At 38.2% G+C, this 16,608-nt stretch overlaps 1 protein-coding gene across 2 annotated transcripts in view; it reads left to right on the top strand.

Annotated features, from left to right (window-relative positions):
* Positions 1–2,458: 2,458 nt before the first annotated feature.
* abca12 (ATP-binding cassette, sub-family A (ABC1), member 12) overlaps positions 2,459–16,608 on the top strand; it is a 66,390-nt gene continuing 52,240 nt past the window's right edge. Inside the window, exons 1-10 of one of the 2 annotated variants that reach the window (XM_049005986.1) lie at positions 2,459–2,711; positions 3,565–3,647; positions 5,547–5,640; positions 6,371–6,521; positions 8,588–8,712; positions 9,798–9,874; positions 10,875–11,048; positions 12,286–12,479; positions 12,979–13,097; positions 14,043–14,107. In XM_049005986.1, the coding sequence (XP_048861943.1) occupies positions 3,579–3,647; positions 5,547–5,640; positions 6,371–6,521; positions 8,588–8,712; positions 9,798–9,874; positions 10,875–11,048; positions 12,286–12,479; positions 12,979–13,097; positions 14,043–14,107 (1,068 nt within the window). In that variant the 5' untranslated portion in view covers positions 2,459–2,711; positions 3,565–3,578. The remainder of the gene's footprint in view (positions 2,712–3,564; positions 3,648–5,546; positions 5,641–6,370; positions 6,522–8,587; positions 8,713–9,797; positions 9,875–10,874; positions 11,049–12,285; positions 12,480–12,978; positions 13,098–14,042; positions 14,108–16,608) is intronic. The other variant, XM_049005987.1, reaches the window with a different exon arrangement.

Genomic DNA, 16,608 nt, shown 5'->3' with positions numbered 1-16,608 from the left:
ACACAGGCCTGTGTGGAGCTGAGGTCAATGCCCTGTGTGTTGTGACACATCACTCCTATGAGCATTATTAGTAGTAGTCCTTTTGTTGGTATGTACCAGACATGATAGCCTTTGATCACATCTTACATGGACAAGTCTTGACTTCCTAACACTCTGTTGGCAGTTTGTGGTTTTTCCCTCCTCCCACTCTTAGTAGGTACTAACCACAGCCGACCATGAAGACCCCCAAGTCTTGTCATTTCAGAGATGCTCTGAGATGAGATGAGAACCCTTTATTGCTGTTGCAATACACCATGTCACTAGTCACAAGTACCAGCGAAAAAACTGGCCATCAACCCGACCATACATATACACAAACATCACAGTAGGGGGTAGACAGGTCGGGAGACAGGGGCAAACAGAGAGAAGAAAAGAAACAGAATAACATGAGGAGAGAGGAGGAGAATAAAAAAAAAACAGCCCCCAGACTGTACTCCAGTGGGGAGTACATTGTAGTACTGGCTCAGTTGTCTGGCTGTGATGATTTGACTCTCATCTAGTCACTCCGACCTTTACTCATGCCCATTTGTTTTGCAGTTAACATGTTGATTACAAGTATGAAATGCTGGCTTACTGTATAATATATCCCAGACCTTCACATATGTTGTTTGTAACAAGATTGTCAATGTTATTCATGTAATATGGGGGTGGTCATAATGTTTTGCTGAATGTAAAATTACCCATTCCTTCTGAATAAGTATTCTGAATAAGGTACATGATCTGAGTATTCTACCAGAATACAATATTGAATTTATGATTTATTTATTTATTCTATCCAACCCGTTTGTATGTGGAAATTATGAGCAGTGTAAGACAATACTACAATCAAATAAACATATTCAGATGAAGATTGTTAACTAATCTGTAACGCTTTGGCACAGCACTCAAACCTGCAGAGCTGCGCACTGGTTCCCCAAGAGATCAGGATGGAAAAACTGGTGGTTGAAACCAGGATCCCATACATACAAAGCATGTTCTCTCCCTGCTCTCCATTAGCAATTAACAAAGGAAGACAAATCAAAGAATGACTGTTATATGAATGGCTGCTTTTGCAACTAAACCAAAGGATACAAACAATAGAAGGTACATTATTTTCACAAAAGTTTCACAGTTCATTGACTGGGCTTAGCTACTTTTATGCTGACGTTCACCATGGAAAGACAACAATGCCACACCTACTATTTCAAAAATGCTTTATGATTCTATCAAGCACCATTCTTACACAGACAGGAAAATGCTTATCGCCAGACAATCAGTAGCCTCGTGCATTTTAAATCTTTATTGGAAAGTACTGAACAGTATCCCTAATGCTTTTAATAGATACTGTACATTAAATTTAATAAATTGCTTATTTTGGTTATGCATAGCTATCTGCTTCAGTATTCTGTGGGGTGACCCTTTCCAGCGGCTCTAACACTTCTGTCTCACGATTTACTGTTATGGTCCAATAGCTTGTAGCAGTGCTGCTTTGCACCTTCAGGGTTGGGGGTTGCAGATCCCACCTCTCCTCTGTATGTGTGAGATTTACATATTCCCCCTGTGTCACATGGCTTTCCTTTAGGTCAGTGTTTTCCAACCCGGTCTTCAGGGACCACTAGACAGGCAACATTTTTTGAGGACGCATGGCCCAGGTTGGGATGCTTTATATTACAGATTACGTCTATGAAGGTCTGTGAACTCTGAGTCTGAGTCATGATATCCTGCCATTCCTGTTTCACTTCCTTTCACTGATTCCTACAATTATTGAATGTAACCTAAACCCCCATTTGTTTAAAAAAAATAAATAAAATAAATAAATAAATAGATAAAAATATATATATATATATATATATATATATATATATATACACATATACACATATACGCACACACACACACTTAATCATATATAAAATTATATAATTTATTATATAGAGACACACACCAATAAATTGACAAATGAGTGAAACAGAAAATTGTACTTGATTCATTGATTGACTGATTAATTGATTAATTAATAATTTCCCCCATTTTCTCCATAATCAATCAATCAATTTTTTCCATGGTCCAGTTAACTAAACTGAATGTCAGACCAATGAGTCCTGACATGGGTAGAGTCTGCAAACTCCGCAAGTATACAGAGGAGGCAGAATAAAAAAATAAAACTGTACTACCCACCTAACCTCAAAAACAGCATACGCTCAGTGTAATATAAAAATGATTAATTCCTGTTTATAGTCCGTTGTATAGCGATGCAGACGAATGTGTTAAGGTTTTTTTTTTCCTTAGGTCCTAAGTCACTCATATAGCCCCGATCCTTCGTTTTTCGGTAACTTTTAAAGGATGGTGAGTTATCGCATCCTGCTGTTGTATAATATGAGCATTTGGAGTTCGTGGCAGTATTGAGTATGATATAGTTATGCGGAAAAGACAGCCTACAGACAAACGCTCAAACACACAGATACCCACACCCCTTCTAACTAGCATAACAGAGGCGGCAGTACTGTCGCTATAACACATTTTGCAATATTTCTTGAGAGCTGTGTGGCGTTCATTATATTTCTGTTTTTCTTTCGTTTTGGAAACTTTATTAAAAGAAAATTCTACTTCGTGATACGTCAAGACATGCAGTCGTCGGACTCAACAGACCTCGTTGGGTGTCGCTGACCATTTCTCTCAAGGAAGTAAACTCGGTAAATCATATCTCATTTTCTTTAAGGTCGCCTATATTAATAGAATAAGATAACATGCACACTATGCCTTTTCATTTACAGAGAACCGAGAACTTACTATGGTTTTAATTAATAATTAATGTGATTGCTGTTGATTTTGTCGATTTTACAAAATCGAAACAAGCATGCGAATTTCATTTAAAGGTGATGTTAACATTGTAAGTTATAATTGACATGAAGTTACCTGAACTCTAATTCCAGAGCTATCATTCCGGGGGTGGGGGGTTGGCACAGTAAATATTTAAGATTTCGGGGTATATGCCACCTGTGCCCCTCTGCATGCGGTCCAGAGTGAATCATGTGAAACGTGACCTTATACTAAAAAGTACCGGTATGAATACATGTTATATATATGAACAAAATGGAATTTGGTTTAAGATATAAAACTTTTTAAAAATTTATTTAAAAGTATTTGTTGATCTTTCGTGTGATGGTCTTCCTGTACAATACTAGTAAATTAATTTAAATTTGTAATAACACTGGCCACTCATTTGTAATTTTATTTGTGAAATCATATTAGGTCTATTTGAATTCAGTCATACACTTTGTACTCTGAGGGTACAAATACTTGTGACTAGGGCTGTACCCTCAAGTTGTACCACAGCAGTAGGTAAAGGAGCCTTTTAAGTTCAGACTCTGATGAACATTTGTGTACCATCGAGGGTACATTGATCTTATTTGTACCTTAGGGAACAAAATTGTACCTGGGTTGTACCGTTTTTTGCTGACAATATAACTATTGATAATGAACTGATATTGATTAACATTACAATTTATGGTTAAAGGTAACGGACGTTTCTCTGTGTGTTTGTAGCTGCCCGTCCTCAAATGGCCAGATTTTTTCAGCAACTGCGACTTCTGCTTTGGAAAAACGCCTTGAGCGTTTATAGGCAGCCTGTAAGTAAATGTCCCATCATTCTGTCTTTCTATCTGCCTTCTATATTAACTGAAATCAGTTAAAAAATATTAGATTATTGTTGTTTTAATTATGTCTATGTTATTTTTAACCATGTTAATGTGCTGAAATAATTAACGTTTTATAAACATCGTTATTATTCAATAATTCAAATACTTTTTTTGTTATGAAATCCTAGGTTTCCTTCATCTACTTTTTTAGACCTTTTGTCGGTTGAGACACAATTAACAGCTTCCCCTGTTGTGTGGCATAGTGGCTCAGTAGGTGTATGTAGAGGTCTGCGACCTAATTCGTATTGGGTTTCATACCAGGTTCGGGTCAAGTTTTTTTATTCTTTAACTTCAGGCACGATCGGCTTCATTTATTAAAATATGCAAACCATTATTTGCGTTCGGTAAGTGGAACATTAGCTTGTTCGCATTTTGCATGCCGCCACTTAACACCCTTTCTCCCCCGTTTACCAGCTACATAGCAAGTATCCAGCTAGCAATGGAATAAATATATGGAATGCCATCGGGATATAAACCGTGAGATATAGGTGTTAGAGCGCTGGAAAGTTCGTTTAATACTGAGTGAAAATGACTTTCTTTTTCCCGTCATGTTTTCTAGCATTAGCCTTGGGTAGCTAGTCAGAAGCACACGGGTTACTGAAAGGCATTAAAGTAGGCTTATCAAAGTAACGTTAAAAATAAATAAGCACTGTAATTCTATTTTGTTCCGTATGTTGTCATGTATTAAACCCCCAAAATGAATACTGTAAGCGGACTTCTTCATTACTATAAGCGAAATATTTAAACAGTATTTGTACAAGAATAAGCTTTTTGATCCATAGTAGCTGGTCACTATTTTTATTCTTCGCAATTCTAATTTTTCACGCGTAGAATCCACGCTAACTATACGTTACTGCATGCAGAATACACGTTAACAAACACGTTAACTACGTGTTATTAACGTGTATTCTATGCGTATGTTTACATGTTACATGTTTTTGACCTATTTGGCGTTCCATACATTAACAACACGTAGTTAACAGGTTAACCTATATTCTATGCATATTCTACGCGTTAATTTTAATTAGAATGCATGTAGACTACATGTTAACAACACATAGTTAACGTGTATGCTGCACATATTCTATGTGTTAAAATTCACTTGTTTTTGACCTGTTTGATGTTCCATAAGTTTAAGACATTTTGGCCCTAATGACCTTCTATATTTGCATGTAGTCTTAAGACAACTTGTAAGTTAAGGCATTAATGACTCTTTTGGAGTTCCATAGCCTAAACACTTGAATTTTATCATGTCTAGAGGGTAAAAAATGCCACATGGAGAGGTATAGAAGTGTTGTGTTTAGAGGGTAAAAAATGAAGAGACGTGTTCTGTCTCACGGTTTATACGCCGACAGCATTCTATAGACGGTCTCCGTTTATGTATATGAATAATATTTCCACAATTACGGTTTCGGGTTTTAGATTTGCTAGTTACTGTTTTGGCTGTGTTGGGTTCAGTGTCAAGGTCGGCCTCGCGCGGGCTTTAACTTCAGGCCCACACAGAACTCTAAGTAGCACTCTAGGCTCACACCTCCATGGACTGGGGTTTGGCTCCCACTGCTGCTCTGAGTGCCTGGAGTAAATGAAGTTCATCTTGTATTGTCAGTGTTTCATTTGGTTTTCTATGTTGCTCCTTGTGTATGAGCCCCGTAATGGATTGGGATCCTACACAGGGTGTATCCAATCTTGTTGCTTAAGATATGGTCCAAGCTCCCCTGTGACGCTATCTAGGATAAGTGGTTAGAAGTTGGTTGAAAAATGATACAAGAACTTTACGAAGAAGAAATGCAGTAACAGTATTTTTTCATTCAGTATTATATATTTTTTCAGGTCTGGTCTCTGGCTTTGATAATATGGCCCCTTATAATCTTCATTATCTTGGCCATAACCCGATCCAAATTCCCTCCAGTATTGAAAAACGCATGTGAGTACAAAAGGAAGCTTTTTTGTTTGTGTGAAGTGACTGAAGATTGTGGATTTTAAAAATTATTTCTGCAGTATTCGGTTGCCAATAAACATACAGTTCAACTGTCTTTCTGTTAATTGTGTTTACTGTAGCTTATTATTTGTAGCTTTATAATGTGATGGACTGAATGTGGAGATATTTTAAAGTAAATATTCAGACTTCATTACTACTGGCTTGGTTTGGGTGTTTTTTTGCCCATGGCAACAGCTTACAGGGAAAGATTCTGACCACTAATGTTCATCACTAGTGGTTTATTTGAAAACATGGTACAATGATATTGGTATGATATTCAGCATTAATTCATGATTTTATTAGTAAATGGTCAGAGTAATGGCAATCAATGAGTAAGCCTCAAAACAAGTTACACTTTAAATGACTTATAGGAAAGGACACACTTGCAAATTTGATGTTTAACCTCTGAACTCAAAATTTACAAACTTAAATAAGCAAACCCAATATGCAAATTTTATAAATAGGTGCATTTATGTCTGAAGCCCAGGGCTGTACACCAAGAATGGTAACTCCACAGACCAAAATATAGATTAAGAACGATACATGTAACATTTGGAGGAAAAAATGAATTATAAAATGAGAATATACTTGGGTAATAGCTGTTCTGTATTTTTTGGTAAACTCCATTTGATGGTGATTTCTTAATATGACAATAGATGATTTTGTCCACCTGCAGGCTATGTGGCCCCCCGGAACCTTCCCAGTGCGGGATTCTTCCCCTTTCTGCAGACTCTGCTGTGCAGCACCGATAGTGTGTGCGCCAACAAATCCTATGAACCAGTGAGTCCGATGAACCGCATGTTTGGAAATTCTGAGGCTTCTTTGAGGTAGGCTTTCCCGTGTAATCCTTTAAAGATTGCAGTTGCATTTTTTCACATTTACTTATGTATATAAATATTTAAATATTTATGACTATTGATGGTACAAGACTAAAACGTTTTATTGCACATTAAAAGAAGTTAAAAATGGTCAGTTGGTTTAAAATCTGACCTGTAATTTTATTTAACTGCTGCAGAGGAGAGGATCTACTAGGAACTTCTGTATCTCAACCCATTGTTATATGCTGTCATTTCTGGATTATGACTAAATTAAAGATGATTCAATAAGGCAGCTTTTACATATCTCTGATCTGTGTACATGCAGCAGTAATTAAGCTTGATTACCACTTTATAGAAGTTTTCCACATAGATAACGAAAGATTTTAAAAAATCAATATTTATGCAAATATTAATTTGAGTTAATAGTATAAAAAGAAATTCTGAGTAAATGAAAACAATTAAGGAGATAATAACAGACATAAATTATAAACAAAGCTGGTAGCAATAGTGGACCCCGGAATACATTTGTTAATGTTTTTGAAAGTATGTGTGACGTAGCTGAACTATATAACTGATAGATGAAGAAGCTCTGAATACTCTGGCTAATTAAATGATGTGGGTTACATTTAAGGCTAATTATTTATGAAAGTGGATTTCAGATATAGTTTTAACAAAAACAAAAAAAGCTCCCAGATAAACGGGGCAGCAAAAAAAACAGTGGTTCGCATTACAACTGCTGAATGAATGCCAGCTAAGTTATCAGATTAAAGCAAAGACTGAATTTTGGTCTTCACTCTACCATGTTAAAAATAATTGCACTATTCATCTGCTGGTGGACGTGGGTGTTTTTTAATAAATGAGTAGCAAAGGCCACAGAGTAGTATTTGTTGTTAAAAGGAAATGCCATTGTATTCCTCCTTACAGAACAAAATATTAGTAATTTCATTGTTTGGCATGTTCATGTGACTGTTGTGTAACTGGTCATACCTAGTAACATTGATCTATTGAACTATGCACTACTAGTAGGCGCGGACTGGTAGGTGTGCATATCTCACATGTATGCAAAGCATTCATGAGTAATAAGGCACTGATATCATGCATATTACATAGGCTTTTGGCATGCTACTCTCATGTAATCTTTTACGTATATAATTTTTATGTGTAGAATTACAGTGGGTGTCGTAACACAAAAAATATTTCGTACAACACAGTTTTGTAATGTAATAGTTTGTAATGTTTTGTAGTCAAACTATGTTGTCCAGGCGTGTATTTTTGGAATTTGCTAACTACTGGAGTACGTGATGGGTACGATATTTCAAGGCTACTTAAATGCAACTACTGCAACTGGCAATGGCAGGCCCTAAGTGAGAATTTGGAAAGAGGAGGTGTGGTTCATTTTTGCCTCAGTGTCCAGTGAACAGTGTGCAGTTGTTCCGCCACTGACCAATAGAAATGGAAAAAAGACAACAAAGCTGGATTTTTATACTATAAATGACATTAAAAATGATAAAGGTCAGCTTGTTAGTCATATTTATTTTCCAAACACAAACCAGCGCTCCCTGCAAACCTGTTTCTCTCACGCGAGATCAGAGGTTGATGACTCCAGTGGAATGCTTGTTATCTACACTCTTTTTTGTGACTGAGCTAGTGCCATCAGAATGAGTACATGTTAAAGATGGGAAGTCAGACATCAAAGTGTATGTGGAAATAGTCTGGCTTCTTCAATTTAACAGAAATGTATGCTCTTCTTAGTTTTGTTAGTCACAACAAAACCTAGGCAGTATCACTTTAAGCTACATAAAATGCCTTTGTATGTCTTCAAATCCTATTTTGAAGGAAAATTAATATATAACAGTATATAACGCAATGATGAGACCTAATATATAACAATATATAACATATAATATTGTGGCGTCAGGTGGACCGAGGCATTGCCGGAGAAAACACGCTCTTTATTAGTCTACATTAGGCATGAAACACACAGGGTAGTCAGACGCCGAACTGTAAGACGCGTACAAGGTGGGAGATTTATGTAAGCTAATTACACACCAGATCTCTTTGTTTGTCTTTTCTAGGGATTCACTTCTGCCATTCAGGTCCCTGCACCTGGACAGTTCTCAGAAAGGAGGTCTAGTTCGTTCTGCCCTGAAAGAATTCTCTGACAAGTCACAGATTGTGAACATATGGGATAACATCATAAGTATGTCTTCAGTCTCTGAATTTGTAAACTTTGCACAAAAAGACTGCATAGAAATTAATTCAACTACATATTATATGTACTTTGTATATGTCATCTTTTAAAGTCCCCAAATCAACTTTTTGTCCTGAACAATCCTGTGGGGGAGGGGGTGGATTTTATCCTAGGCAGTATAGGGCACGAGGTATAGGATGTCAGTCCATCCCAGGGCACATACCTGCACATGCTGACACACTACAAACAACACTTAGCATGTTTTTGAAATGAACGAGGAAACTGGGTCATTCAGAGGAAACCCAACAAGAGCTCCATACAGATAACAGAGACAAGATTTGTACCCTGAACTCTAAAGATGTGAGGTAACATAACAGTGCTAGTTTTCAAGCAACATTGCTTTCAGTCACATTAAGGATGGTAAGATTCACCCACTCAGTCGGTGCACCAGCTTAAAATTTATGGTGTGATTCCCCCACTTAAAAAGTGTGCGCCAGATACAATTTGGGATGAACTCGGGATGCATTGTTTCTCACACCTTTGCATCGTTAAAATCAGATTTTTTACTATATCATTTGTAGCAGAGGCCCTATGCCTTTATTATTCAGAAATGTAACCAGTAATTTTAGATTTAGATTGATTCCCCTGTTTCTCAAGCGTGCTCTCTCATCTCTAGTTCCCCACTGCTTTCAAATTGTCTGTACCACATTGAATTGCATAGCATCATATTCTTTTGAATAGCATCGTATTGTGTTGAATCACATTATGTTGAATCAAATTGTATCAAAATGCACTGTATCGCAATAGGGGTGAATCATATCATATTGCATTAGTAGTTCCTTCATATGTATCTTTGTATTGGATTCTTGTATTGCAGCGGCCTAAGTTATGGAGATGCCTATCCCTAAGTCATATACTCAGTTTAGTTCTGCTTACTTCATCCATCCAAAAGTTGTAGCTCTAAGTTACTTGATGATAAGTTATGGATTAACCAAACTGACCCATTAATTTCAGAGAAAAGTATAAATATGATGTATTCAATTTTTAAAGTGAAACACTGATTTTGACTTTCAAATAAATGTTGTGTTTTTAAGATTCCAGCCAGGAAGATCCATTAAATTTCACGTGGACAATCATGAATGTCATTAACAACACCGTTTTGACAAATCAGGTGGGTCATCTGGATAGTTACCTCTTTTTTATGATCACTTGCTGTGTCAGTAAGCCATCCCATATACAATATATGTGTGTCTGTGTGTGTGTGTGTGTGTTTGTATACCCACACAATGGTACCTTGTAACAAGAATTTAATTCATTCGAGAAGGCTGGTCGAGTTGCGATTTGGTCGAGGTCCAAGTTGTATTTCCCCATAATAAATAATCCCAATGAATTTAATCCATTCCAGACCCCCAAATGATTGCCTATTTAAACATATCAACCCATTTACAATCAAAATAAAAGTAATACACATGTGAAAAACCACACATACAAAGACAAGTTCTGAGTCGAGTTGTGGCTAGCTTTTTCTCAACCAAACCGTTTGAGGTCCAAATCGGGTTAAGAGGCTTTCAAGTTCCAGAAATTCACTGTGTGTGTGTATAATTTTCACAATGCTGTCAAACACCTTGGTGAATTCTTGCATATTTCCATAATGAAAAATAAAGTAAGGTGAATCGCCATCTTATGATGGTGGAGGGGTTTGGGTACTTCTGTAATTCTGGGAGCCATATTTTTGGGGGCAGTTACCCCTGGTAGGGTCTCCCAAGGTAAGTTGGTCATGGTGCTGCATCACTAAGTGCAGTTCAGTTTGATTCCTGTGATGATTAAAAATAAGAAATTTGTTACCCTGCCCGGATTGGGGAGACCAAGGCCTCACGCTGTAGCCAGGCCTGGGGCGGGAGCACGAAGGTGAGGGTTTGGTGGCCAGGTCTCTCCCCATGGGGACTGGCTGGGTATAGCCCGAAGGGATAACATGGGTTTGCCCTCCTGTCAGCTCACTACCTGACAGACCGATTGTCGGTTACCAAAACTGGTTCTTGGCCTGTGACATAAGCTATTATCGATATTCTAAGCTATGTATAATAAATTAAATGAATTAAAGCATTAACTAATTCATGCAAAATGGGAAAAATAATGCTTTTTCACAAAATTGTGTGTTTCTTTTCCCGAAGGAGGTGCTAATGAAGGACTCTGTCAACATCCTAAAGAAATCTCTTTGTACTGTAGTCCTGTCTACCCTCAATTCATCATACCAAAGTTCTTCGGATCCCTTCTCCTTTGCTTTGATATCCTTCTGTAATTCCAGTGACACACTTCTGGAAGCATTCCTGCAAACTCTGAACCAGGTAAAGTAGGAATATCTTGAGTATATTTTTCTGCTACATTCTGGTCCAGAGGGGAGAGGCACAGTGATGCAGTGGTTAGCACTCTTGTTTCACATGGGTTCAAGTGTTTGCCCTGGCATCACTGTATGGAGTTTGAATTGGAGTAGCCAGACTATCTGTATGTGTGTGTGTGTGTGTGTGTGTTTATGTGTGTATGTAAGTATTTATTACTTTGTAATAAATGTTCCCACAGTGTTATTAAAAACCACTTATTTTGACCTTGTGGGGAACGTTTTTCAGTTCCCACAATGGAAATCTTTTTTTTTTTTATTTGTGAATGCAATCAAAAAATAAAAAATAAGCATCTTGTATCTTGTTTGGTTGCATTGGGTAGTGGTTTTGATTTTCATACACTATCAGAATTTCTTTAACTAATTTGTACCTTTGCTTGTCACTGGGCCTGCGCCCTCATGGGTCGGCCAATTGTACATTAACCTACAGCTAGGGTACAATTGGCAGACCATACAATAGGTGTACAGCCCCAGTGACAAGCAAAGGTACAAATTGGTACTCTTTTTTCTGGCAGTGTAGTTGGGATTAGGGGTATGCCAATTAAAATGAATGGAGAGTCCCCACAAAGATAGATACCTAATCTGGGTGTGTGTATTAGGTTTATATCATCAAACGTCCCCAACAATGTAATAAAAACCTATTATTTTGACATTGTGGGGAAGGGGGCATTTTTCAGGTCCCCCCAAAGATCTGTGACTGCAATTAAAAAAGTAAAAATACCAAAAGACTCAAATTTTGTTTGGTTAGTTATGGTTAAGGTTAGGGCTGGGTAGGGTTTAAGGTCGTCATGTCGCAATTACAGTTTTCCCCTTAGAAATTAATTGGAGAGTCCCCACATAGATTCAGGTGCCCCAGAATCCCTGCCTTGAGTTTGTAACTTCTGAGATAGGCTTTGGACCTCTATGACCCTCCATAGGATATGGGGGTATAGAAAATTAATGGATTCTGTATAGGTTGAATACTTATATTGCTTTACATTAATGTTTCTCATACAAATAGATAAACACAAAATTCTTTATGGAATCATATCTTAGTTGTTTTGTTAGATGTGAGTCATCCATCTTTCCAACAACTCATACACTTACCTAGAAAATGGTCACAGTGAAATGTAATGATTAAAAAAGAATAATTATTACATTTTGCATGACTTGTTTGTTTTTTGATTCTCTGTATTCTGTAATTTAAGGTGGCAGCCAATCTGCTCCTCACCAAACCTATGTTGCTGCTGGAGGCCATTGGTGGGGGAGTACTGGCATTTGAACAAATCCAGTCAGACAGTTTAATCTGGGATGCCCTTCTGGGCCTGCCTGAGCTTTTCATTCCTTCCAGTGCAGAAGACAAACTGCAGGAGGTGACCATGCTGCTGAGCAGCATTAAGAGGTAGGTCATGAGAGAGGGCACATGTTCTGCCATTATAGTTTGTAAATGTGTTTTTGTACTGTGTCGATAACTGTTGATTCTTTCATTCACTTTAGATTCTTTAAAAGTTTGCCATTTACTTTATTATGGAAGTGTTTCCTTGTGAAGTATGAATAAGAATGCAAGCTTTTATGTCAGGCTTAAAAAGCAGGCGTGGTGCCCGCAAAGCCTCTTCTCATTTAGCACGATTTTGACATTGCACCTGCTAGTAAATGTTGCAGGACCAGTTTGTCAAGGGTGTTAAGAGTCCTTTTCACAGTAGGTTGGTGTGTATTTCTGTATATGCCGGTTTGTGTTGACATGCAAGCTTAAATACATATATAAATATCAAAGTAACGCTGTGTCTCAAGCCTTGTTTCTATGGCAATAAATTAGTATGTGTGATTGTGCATGGAAATGCATAACCTGTGTTTCTGAACCCATTAAAACCCATTGTTTGCCTTTGTTTTTGCAACTTTAGGACTGCAAACACCATCCAAGGAAACATCCCCCAAATTAACATTCCTGTTTCCATGATGAACATGTCCATAGATGCTGTTACCAACATCTTACAGTACATCCAGAATTGGTCTAGCAAAGGTATGGTATGTACAGTGTAGGTACAGTGTTTCGGCTGTGTAGACATTGTGGCAGCCGAAAACAATACCTGTCACGCTTGAATACTGTTCCCCAAAATTCAAAACCATTTCAGACTGCTGTCTGTGTAAGCCACCACTGTTACGATGAACAGCTACTTCACTGGTTACCGAATGAGATATGTTGTCATGATTAAAAAGTAAAAAATCTTTGAGAAGATAAATATGCAATAGTGCTGGTTAGGGGAAAAATCTGCCGAAAAAATTATAGTCGAACTATAATTTTGTAGGAGTGTAGGAGTGCAGACCCCTGGCAATCAGGAAATTTGATTCTCTTGGCAAGCGAAGTGAGATGCAAAGACTTTGAGATGGCTGTAGGTACCAGAAGGTACAAATCCAGACCAAGATTTTGTTCCAATCACCCAGTTGAGCATAACGAGTACTCAACTGGTTGGTTGGAACAAAATCTTGGTCTGGATTTGTACTTTCTGGACGGAAAATTTCCACCTCTGCTGTTAGGTATAATATTGTTCTGCTGGAAGTTGCCTAGCTTTGGAGCTGTTGGTCATAGAAATGTTGGTCTTCTCTAGAATATAATGGGACTGAAAGACCCAGCAGTGTCTCTTACCAGAAATCATGACCCGGTCACTCAAGATAATCCACAGACTTTGTAGTGAGCAGTATAATGCAAGAACTGTTCTTATCTGTCAAACTCTACACACCAATCCTAACACTGCGCAGAAGATCTTGCCAGGGTGCCCGTGCTCTATCCAATGAAAAAATATGTTTTAGATGGGCTGGAATAACAACCTAGTTTTGTAGTGAACTGTCTCTTTAACATTGTATGGTAGTCAGAATATATGTCTATAGTTACTGGTGTCCTCTTCTTCCTCTTTCCATTTGATTCCATCTAATGTGAAGAAACCTTTTTTGTATTTTTCTTATGCAGGTGCTGATGTACCCCTTAGTGATGGCTTCAGCATGGTCAATACGGAAAGTGCTCTAATCCAAAAGGTATTCTCTCCTACTACAACATGTTTCTAAATATGTTTAAATATTTTCATCCATCCATTTTCCAAAACGCTTATCCTACTGGGTCGCGGGGGGTCCGGAGCCTATTCTGGAAGCAATGGGCACGAGGCAGGGAACAACCCAGGATGGAGGGCCAGCCCATCACAGGGCACACTCACACACCATTCACTCACACACCAGTCACTCACACATGCACACCTACGGGCAATTTAGCAACTCCAATTAGCCTCAGTATGTCTTTGGACTGTGGGGGGAAATCGGAGTACCCGGAGGAAACCCCACGATGACATGGGGAGAACATGCAAACTCCACACACATGTAACCCAGGCGGGGACTCGAACCCGGGTGTGAGGCAACAGTGCTAACCACTGCACCACCATGCCGCCCCCTGTTTAAATATTTGTTAATTGATAATATAAGCATAAACTACAGATCACTCATATACTTATTGTGAACATACAGTTCTCTGCAAAAGTCTTAGGCAATAATCTTTAAATGATTTTTGTGTTGGTGTAAAACTTGCTGCCTGTCAAAGAGGGTCAGCTACTGCAATTTCAAAATGTCTCAGACTGTCGCAGTAACCATCGTGTATTTTTTTGACTAAGCCACTTTACCATGTTTGAATAATCAATATCTCATTGAGTTAATTAATCAATCAATCAGTTGACTGATTTTTTTTTTTGATTAATTAACAAACACATGGAATTCTTGACATGCCCCGAAAAGTGGATTGGGAACTGAAGCGGTGTTCATCTGAAACTGGAATAAATTTTTATTTCTTATTGTGTTATTGTTAATTTGCATGTCTTCTGCTAAATAGTGTTTTTTTCTGAGTGAATATAAACTTACTACCTAGATACATAGCCTTAAACATTTAAGACGTTTGCACAGAATTAAATATCTGATTATTTTATCACACATTTTCAAGGTAGAATACAAGAAATGTTTTTTTTGCACAAAAAATTTTCTTCCTTCCTTTCTGTTCTGCATTTCTATCAGCAGCACTGGGGGTCACATTCAAAAATTATGTAGTTACAGAATACTGAAATAATTAATTTCTTAGATATATGCCTTTTATGTACCAACAAATATGCAGTGTGTGTGTATATATATATATATATATATACACTGAACAAAAATATAAACGCAACACTTTTGTTTTTGCTCCCATTTTTCATGAGATGGACTTAAAGATCTACAATTCATTCCAGATACACAATATTACCATTTCTCTCAAACATTTCTCACAAATCAGTCTAAATGTGTGATAGTGAGCACTTCTGCTTTGCTGAGATAATCCATCCCACCTCACAGGTGTGCCACATCAAGATGCTGATCTGACATCATGGGTAGTGCACAGGTGTACCTTATACTGCCCACAATAAAAGGCCACCCTGGAATGTGCAGTTTTGTCTCACAGCAAAATGCCACAGATGCCACAAGCATTGAGGGAGCGTGCAATTGGCATGCGGACAGCAGGAATGTCAACCAGATCTGTTGCTCGTGCATTGAATGTTCATTTCTCAACCATAAGCCGTCTCCAAAGGCATTTCAGAGAATATGGCAGTACATCCAACCGGCCTCACAACCGCAGACCACGTGTAACCACACCAGCCCAGGACCTCCACATCCAGCAGGTTCACCTCCAAGATCGTCTGAGACCAGCCACTCAGACAGATAATGCACGGCCCCATGTTGCAAGGATCTGTACACAGTTCTTGGAAGCTGAAAATGTCCCAGTTCTTGCATGGCCAGCATACTCACCGGACATGTCACCCGTTGAGCATGTTTGGGATGTGCTTGACCGGCGTATACGACAGCGTGTACCAGTTCCCACTAATATCCAACAACTTCGCACAGCCATTGAAGAGGAGTGGACCAACATTCCACAGGCCACAATTGACAATCTGATAAACTCTATGCGAAGAAGATGTGTTGCATTGCATGAGGCAAATGGTGGTCACACCAGATACTGACCGGTTCTGAGTCCCCAGACCCCCAATAAAGCAAAAAACTGCACATTCCAGGGTGGCCTTTTATTGTGGGCAGTATAAGGTACACCTGTGCACTACCCATGATGTCAGATCAGCATCTTGATGTGGCACACCTGTGAGGTGGGATGGATTATCTCAGCAAAGCAGAAGTGCTCACTATCACACATTTAGACTGATTTGTGAGAAATGTTTGAGAGAAATGGTAATATTGTGTATCTGGAATGAATTGTAGGTCTTTAAGTCCATCTCATGAAAAATGGGAGCAGAAACAAGAGTGTTGCGTTTATATTTTTGTTCAGTATATATATATATATATATATATATAGACGCTCCTCTACTCACAAATGAGATACAGTACATTCCAAACGGCCATTCATAACTTGAAATGTTCGTAAGTCATTATTCAACATCATTTTAAGGGCAAACGCAAGTGCTAAGAACTTGGATGCCGGGAGTACGCACATTACACTGCTGTGCAGCGGGAGTAGC

This window comes from Brienomyrus brachyistius, chromosome 1 (genome assembly GCF_023856365.1).
Source record: "Brienomyrus brachyistius isolate T26 chromosome 1, BBRACH_0.4, whole genome shotgun sequence".
Lineage (NCBI taxonomy): Eukaryota > Metazoa > Chordata > Actinopteri > Osteoglossiformes > Mormyridae > Brienomyrus > Brienomyrus brachyistius.
This window is presented reverse-complemented; position numbering and strand designations above follow the sequence as displayed.